At 39.1% G+C, this 14,509-nt stretch overlaps 1 protein-coding gene across 3 annotated transcripts in view; it reads right to left on the bottom strand.

Moving 5' to 3' along the window:
* ATRNL1 (attractin like 1) overlaps positions 1-14,509 on the bottom strand; it is a 515,103-nt gene that overhangs the window by 252,764 nt on the left and 247,830 nt on the right. For all 3 annotated transcript variants that reach the window (XM_081912145.1, XM_081912147.1, XM_081912146.1), the window contains exon 25: positions 2,620-2,681. In XM_081912145.1, the coding sequence (XP_081768271.1) occupies positions 2,620-2,681 (62 nt within the window). The remainder of the gene's footprint in view (positions 1-2,619; positions 2,682-14,509) is intronic.

Below are 14,509 nucleotides of genomic sequence, written 5' to 3'. Positions count from 1 at the left end.
TGCACACACCATGAAATAAAATAAAATGACAAAAGTAATAACACAGGAAGGAAAAAAGTGGTAAATTCAGCTATGTGGCAAATTCAGCCAGTGTTTTAAAGCATCTGGGTCAGACCAGGACCACTAGATGTTTCCACCTCCATGGGGAAAGGGAACAGTAGTGAAGCCAATATAAGGCTACAGGCAGCACACAAGGCATGCAAGCACTTGGACCAATATAATTCAAAGCATTTCTATGAAGAAAGTAAAGTTCCTGTCTTGGATCCCTAGACAGTGCTAATGCCGCCCAGGTCCAAGATGATCAGTATGGGAGATAGGTGCATTACATTAAAAGCAACAAATAACTACAGTGAAGAGTCTGTACAGGGCTGGCCCAACCATTAGGCAGAGTGAGGTGGCTGCCCCAGGCAATAGTTGCTGGGATGTGAGGAGCAGAAGAGGTGTTGAAAAACAGAGCTGTGTGTGCGCGCACCATGGCCTGCACCATGGCCCCTAAGCAGTGTATTAGCAGAGTTGAAGTACATGGAATAAAGCGGGCTGGGCACAATCTCGTAACACTGGGCAGCCTTGGGCCTGTCCTAAGCAAAACGAAGAAGCAGCTTCAAATTCTATAACTTATTTAAACATTATTTCCTCAAAGCTGTAAGGAAGAACAAAGAAAATACACACAAGCCAATATAAGATCCCTGTTGCAAGTCATAAAAGAATACAATATATAAAAGGTGCTGGTAGGGAACCATTCCTACACAGCTGCCGAGAAAATGCACCTCTAAAGGAGCACCAGGGAATACCTGAGGGAGGCAATCTATCTTGGCATTCCAAGCAAAGAAATGTTAATTGCTCATTCCCAAGTAAGACTGCTATGATAAAATGGATGGCAAACAACAGGATTTCAGGGTGAGTATCAAGCCCCCACTCTCAAAAAAATGTATGAGAAAGCTAATATATACAAGTGTTTCTGTTTTGTTTTAAGGAAACAGCTTTATTAGTTACATTAAGCCAACTTATTAACTGTCAAAACACTTATTTTCATCAGACTCACAGATGCATTAATAATAAATTTCTGTCCCAGAGACTCACAAATGGTAGAATGTAAATCTGTTAAGCCATTGCCAAGAATCAAGCTAAAAAGAATTACAGAACCCTTTTTTTTGCTCCACCATTTCATTGATTGGGATAGGAGAGCAGTGAGTCAAAGGGGGATGGAGTGTTTAATGAAAGGGCTTTCCGTGTGGAATAAAATGTCAAGGACATTTGCACAACTGAGACTATAAATTCCACTTACTCTGGACAAGTGACATGTGTAATTGTTCGTAATGTAAAATCTAAAACATAAATGAACATTTAAACCAAGTTGAAATGCATTTTGGAGTTATTGTAGTATTTTCACTCTATTTGAAAATACATGATATGCAAAATAAAAAGTTATTAGTGAAAACTTAATGGCCAAGGGTTTATACTTGTCATACAGTCTTTGAAGCTAAATGGTGACATCCAATATTGCTCATACTCAGAATGGACACATTTAAATCAATAGACAAGTAATTTAAGTGTGTCGTAGTTGATTATTATCCATTATCTGCAATCCCTTCTTTGTTCCCAAAATGAACTGTGAAATAAGATTTACTCACACATATATTGGATGTAGGTGTGTGTGTGTATATATATATGTATATATGTGTGTGTGTGTATGTATATGTATACGTGTGTGTGTGTGTGTGTGTGTGTGTAAAACAAAACAGAACCAAAGCAGATTAAAAGGGCTCATTGGACTGGTGCAGATCACAATCTATGGTTAAGAGGTCTAGAGTAAGCTGCTGCACTAGGTGCTTACCTGCTCTCTCATACTAATTCCCCCCACATGACTTCATCATGGTTAAAATATGTTAGCACCAATCATAGTAATGGTTTATCATTACTCATTGGTTCATCAAAACAGAAAAAAGGGAAAAATGATTTGGGGCAGTGGAAGGAGGTTACAATTGCAGAGGGGGAAGAGGAAGAATGGGAGTAGCAGCAGTTCGAGTCCTCTTGCTGCTCTGCTGCAAAAGCTGCCAGCAAAGTCAGGGCTTTAATAGCTATTAAGAGAAGAAGAGAAAGACAAACCAAACAGCTCTCAGCCACAACTGTAAGCTCCCTCCCTCAAGTGGTTTGGCTCCCCAAAATGAAACTGAAAACAGCCAAAATTTACTATCTGCAAATAGGGTGAGAGATTGGAAGTGGCCGTTTGGGTCACCCCTAGTTTAAGTTCCTTTCCTGAAAGGAGGCTCACCATTCAGGGGAAAAAAGCTTGCAATCAAACCCAAGTAAGAGCACCACAAGCAAAGATAATCAAGAAGCAAGCCATGTAATTCATACTTGTTATGATTCCAGTTTCACATGTTAGAAAAAATACTTAACCTTAAATATGGGAAGAGAGCTGTCAGAATGTGTGACTATTCACAAGTCAAATCACCAAAAGGGGGTGGGGGAGCTGTGGTACTTCAGTACCTGCATAATGCAGACTGTGTGGTCTATGATGTTTTTCAGAATTATACAAAAGGGGTAAAATATCCAAGTTAGAACATCACATAACTTCACATATATCAATTGTAGAATTGTTGAGAGTGGAAAATTTACCTGAAGAAGGTTACAAAAAACTGTACCAGGTCCATGATGGTATTGTGTTGTGAAAATGCGATCTGAAAAGAGAAAGAAAGTGGGGGGGGGGGGAAACATGGTCATTTTTTACTGAGGCTGCTTTAGACAAAGGTGTTCTGTCTAGTTGGTTAAATGAAAGCAGAATGGCTGAAGTCAACCTGTTGTTGATAATATACATCATTTTCTAAGGCCTACATTACGTAAGCAAATTATGTTACCAATCCATCAAGTCTAACCATTTTGAGAGGTTTTTTTTTTTTTACCATCAAGTGGTGTATACATTTTAGCAAACAAACAAACTTGTCCTGCCTAATATCTTAACTCCAGATTAAGAGCTGGATGGACTGGAAACATGAATGTATTATATACGAACCTAAGCCCAGTTCAATATACAGTATTTGACTTGGGTAAGAACATAATTTTAACAGCTATATGTTATGATATTAAGGCTACAATCCTTTGCACACTTACTTAGGAATAATATGAGGGCTAGTCTTTTGTTTTTGCCTGAATTTGGAGGGATATTTGGGGAAATAATTCAGGGGTAGGGACTTATAATTATGGCAGGGAAAGAGGGAATATTGGTGACAAAACACAAAACGTATTTCATGCTGGTTAATTAAGATTGTTAAATTAGTACAAAGCAAATAAAATAATTCAGAAAAAACAAATATATTGTTACACACCACCCTAATTCTGCCAAGCAATAGCAAAATGCCAGGGGTCTTGGCACTTAACCAGGGTTTTTGTTCCTTTGGAATGAGACATACTGGAGACTAGTGTCTTTAAGAAATATGATTTATTTTACACATATTTACAACCTGGGTTTTGAGTTCAGAACATTCCATTCCAAGAGTGTTTCTTGTTGCTCATCTCATAACTTCAGCAAGCTTGGTTACCAAGCAGCAGCCAGTCATGTTCCCCTGTTTCTCAGTGTAGTCTCTCCCAGCCAGCACCGCATGAAGCCCCCACTTCCTCAAAACCTCTGATTTTGTGAAAGGACACTTTTTTTCTTCTGTGATATCACACACCCCATTACCCTGGCCATCTCCTCCCGTTCCAGCTTACATCATTGAACAATGAAATCTTGAACCTGACATTTGTCTTTGATCACTACATTTTTAAAAAATGGGATACAAGAAGCTTGTAAAATATTTCAATCCAACACATGAAAAGAGGCTTCTACATATAGCTTTCTTGCTAGATGAGGAACAAAAGGCATGCATGCAAATGGCAATACAGGCAAGTTCTGCTCCCAGGTTCATCTGCATGCACAGAGCCATTTTCAAAAAATAGTGCTCTACTCTTCTTGCTGCAGACTGGATTTAACAGACGGTTGGCAATCACAGATTTCCAAACCATGGTTGAATATAGGTCTCTTGGAAGGTTCAAAATAGCTTACACTAGTCTTCTCTTTGCAACACATCCTTAGTTGTTGGGTTTTTTTGTTTTTTTTAAAAAAACTACTTTCAATACATATTTAACATTTAAAAAAACAAAAATAAAACTGCACCAGCTAATGATATCCCTAGAGTCAACCTGGTTCAGTGTTTTGTAGTATATATGCAGAACTTTCAGTAATTCTGTTTTCAATTACTTTGCAAAAAAGTTGCTTACATGAGCATATTTCCACTTAAAGGTGATAGTCATGGAATAATTTACTTCCTTGGTTGCACCACAACCAAATATTCTAATCCTAATCTGTTCCTTTTCCTGCATTGCCACCATATTTCCTTGTGTACCTTCTTAGCATCAAATTTTGTGCACAGCAATTTTGGGGGGATTATTAAATACTGCATCAGCTTCTGCACCTCAACTTTTTCCTAATGAAAGTGGCTTGATTATTTAATTTATTTAACTTAATTGAAGCATTATTTCCCACTCTTCAGTAAAAAAAAAGGCTCCCAGTTTATTTTTTACACAGAGTAACAATAAAATAATACCTGTTCTCAGTTTTGCAGTCTGAATGACAAAACAGAAAAGAAGAATGGATGGGGGCGGGAGGGAGAGGGAAAGCGAGTGGATGGGGCTTTAAGTCTTTTCTCCTGTCTACCAACTCATGTGCCCTATAGAAAAAACCTCTGGAAATTATTGTTAATTCAAGTACGGAATACATATAATTCTTCATAATTTCACTTTCCACAGATAATAGTATCACAGGATGTTAGATGTTGCAACACAGTGTCAGACAGAGACTAATTTATCATGGATGAAATCATTAAGCCCAGGGGCTTACCTGGGACCAAGGGCACCAGCTCCTGGGGGCTGAGTCCTTTTGCCCTCCCCCATGCCCAAAAAACATGGAGGCAAAGCACGGAGCTGAGTGCGGCTCAGCTCCAGTGGCGGCTCCTTCTCTTCCTTCTCTTCCTCTTGCCGTGATTGAAAAGTGAGTGATTTGCTTGTGCGTGGTAAGCTATGGTTTATGGCTTACAGCACAACTTTCCAAACTTTTAATATTGGTGACACACATCGGTGACATGCATCATTTCGTGACACAGTAATTTAGTTTTACTAGCTAACTAGAGATTAAGCTAACTCCTTTCAAGCCCTGGAAGGAGTGTGGGGAACATTCCCGCAACACACCTACACACTGCAGCTGACACACTAACGAGTCACGACACAGAGTTTGGAAAGCTCTGGCTTACAGCTTCATGAAAACAGTCAAAGAAACGCACGTGAACTGCAGAAATAATTTTCCCCAGTTAAAAACCAGTATCAGGCAGCAGAACTAGAAAAGACCTCTGCCTAAGGCTTTGGAGATCTGTCATTAGACAGGAGGGACCATTTGGGGCTACATAAACCAATGATGTAAGACATATATTTCAGTCTGTAGGGTTTCTTCAGAGTACTAGTTTTAAATGGGAAGATAAAATACAGATAAAATATAAACAATTTCCAACAGAGTTCTATCATAGTTATATTATTAAAAAGCCATTTGTTGAAGGAGGTTTTACATTCTGCATGATGACAATAATTTTCACTTATGGTATCAGCATTCATTTGAACTGTTCATTACACACATACACAAATATATTATCAAGGAAAACTACTCCAATCAATAATCACAGTCCAGTTGATTACACCATGGTAGTCATATTAAAATATTTTAACCTCAGTTATTTCATAAGCAGGTAAGTATGTGAATTTTCATCATATCAAAAGGCAACCAAATACACTACTAATGAATAAATAATGTATAGATTGCTGAAGAAGTTTGTGGATGTAATCTCAGAGCCTCGGTCAATACCAAATCCCTCTTTTTTAATGTTTTGTAATCTCCTCTAGGAAGGCATCACCCAAATTTTCAGTCTGGCTTGGAAGTCTATAGCAGAAACACACAGTAAGGTCACTGTTGTTTCCCTCCCCTACAATTTTTACTCGTGTACTCTGAATCAGCCTTCCATGCCCCAGGCCATGGACCTCTTCACAAGTATAAATTTCCTTTACATATAGTGCTATAGATAGTCTCCTCAGTGTGGATGTTAAACTCAAATCAGAACCATTTCTCCCTCAGTCAAATCCTATCCTAATCCCTACCTCACTTTTCAAATCAAGTCCTATCTCTGTCCCTGTCAAACTCCAGCTCTTTCCTTCTCTATCCCTAATTTAAGAAACTCCCCCAGAAACTGCTTGTATTATTCTCTCTCCTGCCCCCTGCTCTGGCTCTGCTGTCTGCCACACCATCTCTTACCAGAAGTCCTTCCTCAAGGAAGTGGAGACCTTGTCAGTAAGAGACACTTAATCTCAAGATCGTGGGTTCAAGCCCCACATTGAGCAAAAGGGTGCCTGCATTTCAGGGGGTGGACTAAATGACCCTCGTGGTCCCTTTCAACTCTACAACTCTATGATTCTATGAAGCCAAACCTTTCATGACAACAACACCTGTGCGGCCAGTGATTTACTTCCAGTATTCTGCTCTCTCTTCCTGGTCCACAACCTTCAGCAGGAAGGAGTGATGAAGAAACCCACTTGTGCCCCAAAACCCTTCAGCTTCCTGCCCACAGTCTCACAGTCCTATACTGTGGTAATTCAGGCCATCATAAATATGAAGGACATGCTCACAGGCATGATCACAAATCAAGTTTAGGGAGGTTAAGCATGATAAGCCAGATTTCAAACTTCAGATTTACAATAAATGACTCCAATCCACAAAAAGTCTAAACCAGGCTTCCTCAACCTCAACCCTCCAGATGTTTTGAGACTACAATTCCCAGCATCCCTGTCCACTGGCCCTGCTAGCTAGGGATCATGGGAGTTGTAGGCCAAAAACATCTGGAGGGCCGAGGTTGAGGAAGCCTGCTCTAAACCTTCCAATACTTCTCGATGACTAGGTTTTAATTTTATTTCCTCCACACTAAAATACATGTTTCTGCCAGCACCAGTTATGACAGCAAAAAAAAAAAATCTTTTCACATTCATTAATTACATTCTTTCATTTTTCATTGTTAATAAATTAAGAAATTATAAATAGGAAAAACAAAAAAAGACAGTAAAGCTTTAGCAGAGGGGTTACTAATCACTGAGCCCTGATGACATATTTAATATGATACGGTCAGGCACAATGCAAAGTAAACTGCCTGGAGAGTGCTGATATGGATACTTAAACTCTATAAAATTATTACTTCTTACAGTATCATCAAAAATTGTAATTGAATTTCTTCCTGGATAAAATTATTATGCACTCCCACAGAGCCAAAATGCATGTTCTGTCGTAGAAGGAGTTGGTATTGACAAAGTCTTAAGATTAACGCATTTTAGTGTCAATTGTCTGCTATATTTTCCCAAGGAAAACAAGTAAGACCCCTTCTGACTAAGACAAACTTTCAACTTTAGAAGTACAAGAGACAACAATTAGATACAAGAGGCAAATGAAATAATGTTATGTGGCATTTTCATTTGGAGGAACAGGAAAAGAACAAATTACAATTTCCTGCCTCGTTTTACCTAAAATAAAATTCACTATATGTGAAATATCCAATTAATAAGAACTCATTTAAGAACACATGACACTAGTATGGGCTAGTATTAAAAATGCCTTGCCATGTTGCAGGTTGTGGAGCTTCTTCTTCCTCAGTGTTTGATTTCCAGCTGAAATATGTGTACGTGTATAGACACATCCACCAGCTCTGTATTAAATCTGAGACACGTGGTAAATGGGAGGGTGATCTCTGTGGTATCTGTTCTCAACAGAGTAGAGCAGAGTTCCCACCAGGTGCAACAGGGTGGATGGGGGACCACACAAAATACCTTGTGGTGCTCCATAAGCCAGTCATAAAAAAGTACTGTTTTAAGCTGTGCTACTGCCCTTGTGTCCCATTTTTTGAGGTTGAAATAAACCCCTTTTAGGCAAATGCCTTCCACAGGTATGGAGAATGTGTAGGAGGGGAAGTGAAACAGCATCTACTGACCCACCTCAACATGTTTGGAGCAACATCTGAAAAAGAGACAAATGCTCTCTACATTATCACAAATGCTGAACATTCCAAAATTCCCATCTGGGTGAAGAACCTATGGCAGGTTCTGTTTTCACACATCACATCCATCAGATAGATATTGGGGAACTCATGGATGACAGTCAATGTGGGATTAAAGGTAGAGGTAAAGGTAGATCGGCAGTTCGAATCTGCGTGAAGGAGTGAGTTCCCGTTGCTCTGTCCCAACTTTTGCCAACCTAGCAGTTTGAAAGCATACTAGTGCATGCAGATAAATAGGTACTGCTGTGACAGGAAGGTAAACAATGTTTTCGTGTCCTTTGGCGCTTGTTATGGTGTTCCATGTGCCAGAAGCAGTTTAAGTCATGCTCGCCACATGACCAGGAAAGCTGTCTGCGGACAAACGCTGGCTCCCTCAGCCTCAGTGAGATGAGTGCTGCCTTTGACTGCACTTAACCATACAGGGGTCCTTTACTTTTAAAGGTAGAGTCCCCTTCAATGTGTTTGCTGCACAAGAGGAGACAGTTAATTTGAAAAGGGCTCTAGTGACCAACTGAGTGGTCCCCTAGTGAGCATAACTATTATGAAAGGGTTTGAACCCTGATTTTCCCCATTTTAGTAGGACACTCTACATACCACATCAGATTTCTCAGTAGGACCAAAAGTAAGGTGCAAAGTGGGGCCCCCTCCAAGGCCTCTGTTTCATGATGCCAGAAGTGCTTAGGCCCTGGTGCTCTGAGTCTGACAGGAACATTAGCACACCAGGGCCTGATTGCAATCCCAGACTGGTGTCTGAATGCTTACAAACTGAAATCATTCTTCTTCATAGAAACAATTCAGTTATAAAACAGAACCCACAGACACAGTTCCCCATTATTATAGCCTACTACTGCATATAAAGTTTAAAGTAACTGATAGTTTTATATTTGTTTAAAAATATTCCATAACATACAGTGCTGGAAGACCCATACAAAGTTCAAAATGTTTACCCTGGCAGGCACTATATATAAATATGTGTGTTTGTGTGCACATGTATATATAATTTCTAGCTATCCTAGAGCAGCACACTTATTAAACAAATGGTTTGCTGCAGTGACCTAATAAAAGTGGTAACAATCACATGTGGGGGTTTTAATACACATATAACTCTCTCTTTTAAAAATCAAATTGTCAAAGCGTTCTTGCAGTTTGGAAAAGGTTGGTTGGGAAATGTAGAAAGTTAAAATGAGTTTTTTACCTGAATATTGAAATCATTCATAATTCTACACTAAGCCTGCAAATTACGGAGGTTACATTCCACAGATCACATCTAAAGTCAAAATTGTGTAAAGTCAAAACCTATTGGATTAAATGGGAGATGGGATTGCCAGTATCTTTCATCCCAGAACCCTGCCTGTTTTATTTTATTTTTTAAAAATGCTATGCACATAAGACTGAATACACACAAGTTAAATATTCGTAAATTGCAAGCTTAATGCATTTGGAAAATCTGCATGACATTGGTGAGATGCCAAGGAAAGGGTAAAGCAGTTTCCAAAATATAAAGACAGCAATTTTCAAATGTTATTTTTATGAATGAAGCTAGTGCTATAAAACTATGGAAGCTATGGAATAATAAAGACTGTGTTTTTGCAATAGTGCTTGTGCTTTACTTGATTTCACCAGATTAGCATATTTATGAGGTTACTTGCAGAGCCTCAAGGTTTAACCCACAAATCAGAAGGTTTTTATCAGCAGGAGTAATAGATTACATGGAAGTCTGTGGCCTATCATATCCCAAAGGTATCTGCCTTTCATAACATTTATGTTTCTAGTGCTACTCTGTAGTAATCCCATTTTGTGATCTTTGCGTGGCACCAATTTCATCCGTACTTTGTTGAACATCCAAACCAGGTTTCCCTCAGCAGATCATACAGGGTCATTCTTGTAGCACCTGCCTTTGTCTTGATCAGCCATTGATAATACCATCAAAAACTGAGATGCGCACAGTCTCTCTCGTTGGCATAGTCAGGATATTTCAATCAAATGAGAACCAAAAGTCTATTTTTATATAAACATTATGACCACCATACTCATCTTGTAAATCCAGTGAAACTATTTTGATAAGGAAACCTTATCAAGTTTTCATTAGTTTTCATTAGTACAGCTCAGTGCTGGCCTTATTATTAAGAAGAGTGAGGCAACTGCGCCTGGCGATTAATTTAAGGTGCCATGAAAGGGAAGCTTTTTATTATTATTAAAAATAATATTTGCAAATGAAACAACAAAGTAAAATACACCATTAAAATAGTCATAAAGGCAAGGAGAATAAAAGTACATGCTTTTTTAAAGTTAAAAAATAAAATAACATAAAATATATTCTATAGTGGGATACGTTTCATATTTAAACAAAATTTATCAAGTATTCATAAACCTCATCAGATAAAATAATATTGAGTAGCAATGTGACAACCATGAAATTGCTTGGTCATATAAATCACAAACAGCCCCCAAACAGATCCAATGTCTGAGGGGTCCATGCTGCCCCTGGCGACATGTATCTCATGGGTCAGTTATTCAGAGATAGCAATAAACAAAACTTTTTAAAATCCTAAGTCCAAAGAGTAACAAGTTGCATCCTTCATAGAATCATAGAATCATAGAGTTGGAAGAGTCCACAAGGGCCATCGAGTCCAACCCCCTGCCAAGCAGGAAACACCATCAGAGCACTCCTGACATATGGTTGTCAAGCCTCTGCTTAAAGACCTCCAAAGAAGGAGACTCCACCACACTCCTTGGCAGCAAATTCCACTGTCGAACAGCTCTTACTGTCAGGAAGTTCTTCCTAATGTTTAGGTGGAATCTTCTTTCTTGTAGTTTGGATCCATTGCTCCGTGTCTGCTTCTCTGGAGCAGCAGAAAACAACCTTTCTCCCTCCTCTATGTGACATCCTTTTATATATTTGAACATGGCTATCATATCACCCCTTAACCTCCTCTTCTCCAGGCTAAACATGCCAAGCTCCCTTAGCCGTTCCTCATAAGGCATCGTTTCCAGGCCTTTGACCATTTTGGTTGCCCTCCTCTGGACACGTTCCAGTTTGTCAGTGTCCTTCTTGAACTGTGGTGCCCAGAACTGGACACAGTACTCCAGGTGAGGTCTGACCAGAGCAGAATACAGTGGCACTATTACTTCCCTTGATCTAGATGCTATACTCCTATTGATGCAGCCCAGAATTGCATTGGTTTTTTTAGCTGCCGCGTCACACTGTTGGCTCATGTCAAGTTTGTGGTCAACCAAGACTCCTAGATCCTTTTCACATGTACTGCTTTCAAGCCAGGTGTCACCCATCTTGTATTTGTGCCTCTCATTTTTTTTGCCCAAGTGCAATACTTTACATTTCTCCCTGTTAAAATTCATCTTGTTTGTTTTGGCCCAGTTCTCTAATCTGTCAAGGTCATTTTGAAGTGTGATCCTGTCCTCTGGGGTGTTAGCCCCCCCCCCCCAGTTTGGTGTCATCTGCAAATTTGATCAGGATGCCCTTGAGTCCATCATCCAAGTCGATTTCTTCAATCCTTGAGAAATCACCAAATGAGTGGCGACCAGAAGATATAAAATTCCTGACAAATAATATTGACATTAGCACCATCAAAAATGAATAAAAGACGTAATTTTGGATCCAAAGTGACCTGTTTGCCAATAACAATACTAATTTCTGTTATAACATGGCAGGAGTTAAGAGTTCAACAACATCTGGAGGGCCATAGCTTCCTCATACCTGTCATACAGGATCTTGCACAGACCATTGCACCCAGCTGTCATCAAAAGCACCATACATTTGATAAACAATGAGTGTGGGGAAGCAGGTTATATTATCATGTCACCTGGAATTTTGTAAAGCAAGTCTTAATCTATGTGAGAGATTGGGACTTATTTTACAGAAGAAGGTGTGGCATACAGCTAGAGAACACGAGAGAAAACTCAAGAGAACAAAGGTAACCTTCTATTCCTCTGGCTGAAGTGAGGAATAGTAAAAAAAGCAACGTCCACAGCAGCATTTCCTTATGAGATGGGAAACGATAGGTCACTCAAAAGTTTGGGATGGTTACATGGGTTGCTAGCATCCTAGAGGAAAAGCCTAGGAGATGGTGAACAGCAATGGTTGCTGACTGTTCCTAAAATGCTATCTTCTTTTACTCCTTTCTCTCACTACTTTGAAATAGGCTTATAGGGAAAAACAGCCTGATAGCAGGATAGTGATCTGGCTGTGTACTCCAAACTAGTCCTTCCTTTAAAGGATCGCTGTGTGGATAGTTGAGAGCATTCTCCTCAGCTTGTTATCATACTCAAGAAAAGTCATTCACAATTTAATTCTAGTTTACTTGCCTGCATCTTTTCTTGCAAAGCATGGCAAACTGCTCCCTCTGCTAGTCTTATAATCCCATGCTAAACAAACACTGTACTTAAATAAGGGTGAACGCTAGAACAAGTACTTTAAAATTATTTATATGTATACCTGAATGTTACTGCCTTTTATTTGAGAACCCTGGTATTTTCTTATGTTCCTTAATTCATAAAGAGGTGGGAATATTTTATGTAGCCCCTTAGGGGAAATGTCAAATACATTAACTTGAGAGTCTGGTAACCTGAGATGCTCTTCTTAACATAACCTCTGATTGAAAGATGCCAGAACATCACCACAGCAATTCAAGGAATTGTAATATAGCACTTCATTGCGCTTCACACATATTCATAACAGTCCCATTGAAATTCCAGAAGTGTATTTTCAGTACTTCTACAAGATATGGAGTTCTCTCTTTGTAACTAAGGGGGATTTATATTCATGCTTAATAGTCCCTTCATGATATGATTATTTTTTTCACACATGGATTTATTCTGTTTGCAAGCTGCTGTTTTAATTAAGGAAACCCTTTGCTATTTTCACAGCAAAATCCTTGGCCTGAATGATGGGATCTTGGTTGAGGGAAAAGTATGTACTTCCAATGTCCAAGAACTGCAGGCTTACAAGTTGCAAAACCTCTCAGGAATGGGGAAACACGCTTTATTGATCTGTGACGGCAGACACTTGCTCCCAAGTATACCTGTGATTTATTTAGGGTCAACTGCCTGTACTATAAGAATATGGGGTGAAACAGTGAAACACAAAATGGGAAGGGTCATGACTTCCATTCCAAGAGCTATGAGGTCTGCTTCACAGGAAGGATGCAGCATGGATCATGATGTTTCATCATAGCACAAAGCCAAATGACTACCCATGCATTCAAGCCCAATTTGTGACATACATAACCAGAAAATATAGGGACAGGGTATTTTCAATTTTTGCATTTTCCCATAAACGTAATAAAATGCATTTTTCTTTCAATTCAAAAGTTTAACAGTTGTATGCAGTGAAGTCATCCCATTAGCACAAGGTCTTCTGCCTGCACAATGCGGCTTCCTTTTCCTCTCTTCTTCCTGTGCACCCTTTCAAACAAACACTCAAATCTATTTTGTGGGCACTCTCAACCTTCTGGAGTAGTTTGAGGGGGCATGTAAGAAGAACAGAGGAAGAGGAAGTCCCATTGCAAAGACAGAAGTCCTTGTGGTAACAGGACAAATTTGTTGGCTACAATTCTACATTTTAAATACAGGCAACCCCCCATTTACATGGGGGTTATGTTCTGAGGCAACATGAGCATCAGTGAAATCACATATATTTGAAACACCATTGAAAAGAACTGCAGACACACTGCTCCACCCTCACCATTTTGTGATTTTTTTTTGACATTTTTGGGTCACTTTCTGGTTTGGAGTGATGTGTGTATGTGTGGCCATGCACATACTGAACACATATAAATGGGGTGGGGGGTTTGCCTTATATTATTTATTGGTTGTACAGTCCGTTGAAAACCATTAGCATCAGCTTTTCAGTTCTTAGTGTCTGTACTCTCAGAAGAAAGATCTACATTTTGCCAAAGCATCTTGTTCGTTACAAGTATTCTCCCTGTGAGACCTATGTAATTTGAACCTTCCAGAACCCTATGATATATAAGCAGTAGTAACTTTCCTTCCTTGCCATATTAAAATCTCACAAACCAAAACACTTCTCTACAAGCCATGCACTTCCTTGAAAATCAATTATTTCTACCTACAGCCTTAATGGAAAATGCATCCTATGAAAAACAAACTATTTACATATCACAGTGCTACAAATCAACACACCAATTATTTCTGCACATTTGTTTACATTTCCCAAAGCATCAGAATCTTCTAAAGGAAAAACTATTTATTTTCACTTGTGCTTATGTTCAATAATTATTGATCATTTTTCTCATTTCACATTTTGCGTGTTGGGGGGCAGGGGAGCAAATACGCAAATGTCAAAAAAGAAAATGGAACCTCGGGTATGAATCATATTCATATATATTCAATTAAAAAAAACCTTAAATGCCCTTTCT

This window comes from Podarcis melisellensis (assembly GCF_964234715.1).
Source record: "Podarcis melisellensis genome assembly, chromosome: 5".
Lineage (NCBI taxonomy): Eukaryota > Metazoa > Chordata > Lepidosauria > Squamata > Lacertidae > Podarcis > Podarcis melisellensis.
Note: the sequence above shows the minus strand (reverse complement) of the source record. Positions and strands in the feature narration are given on the sequence as shown.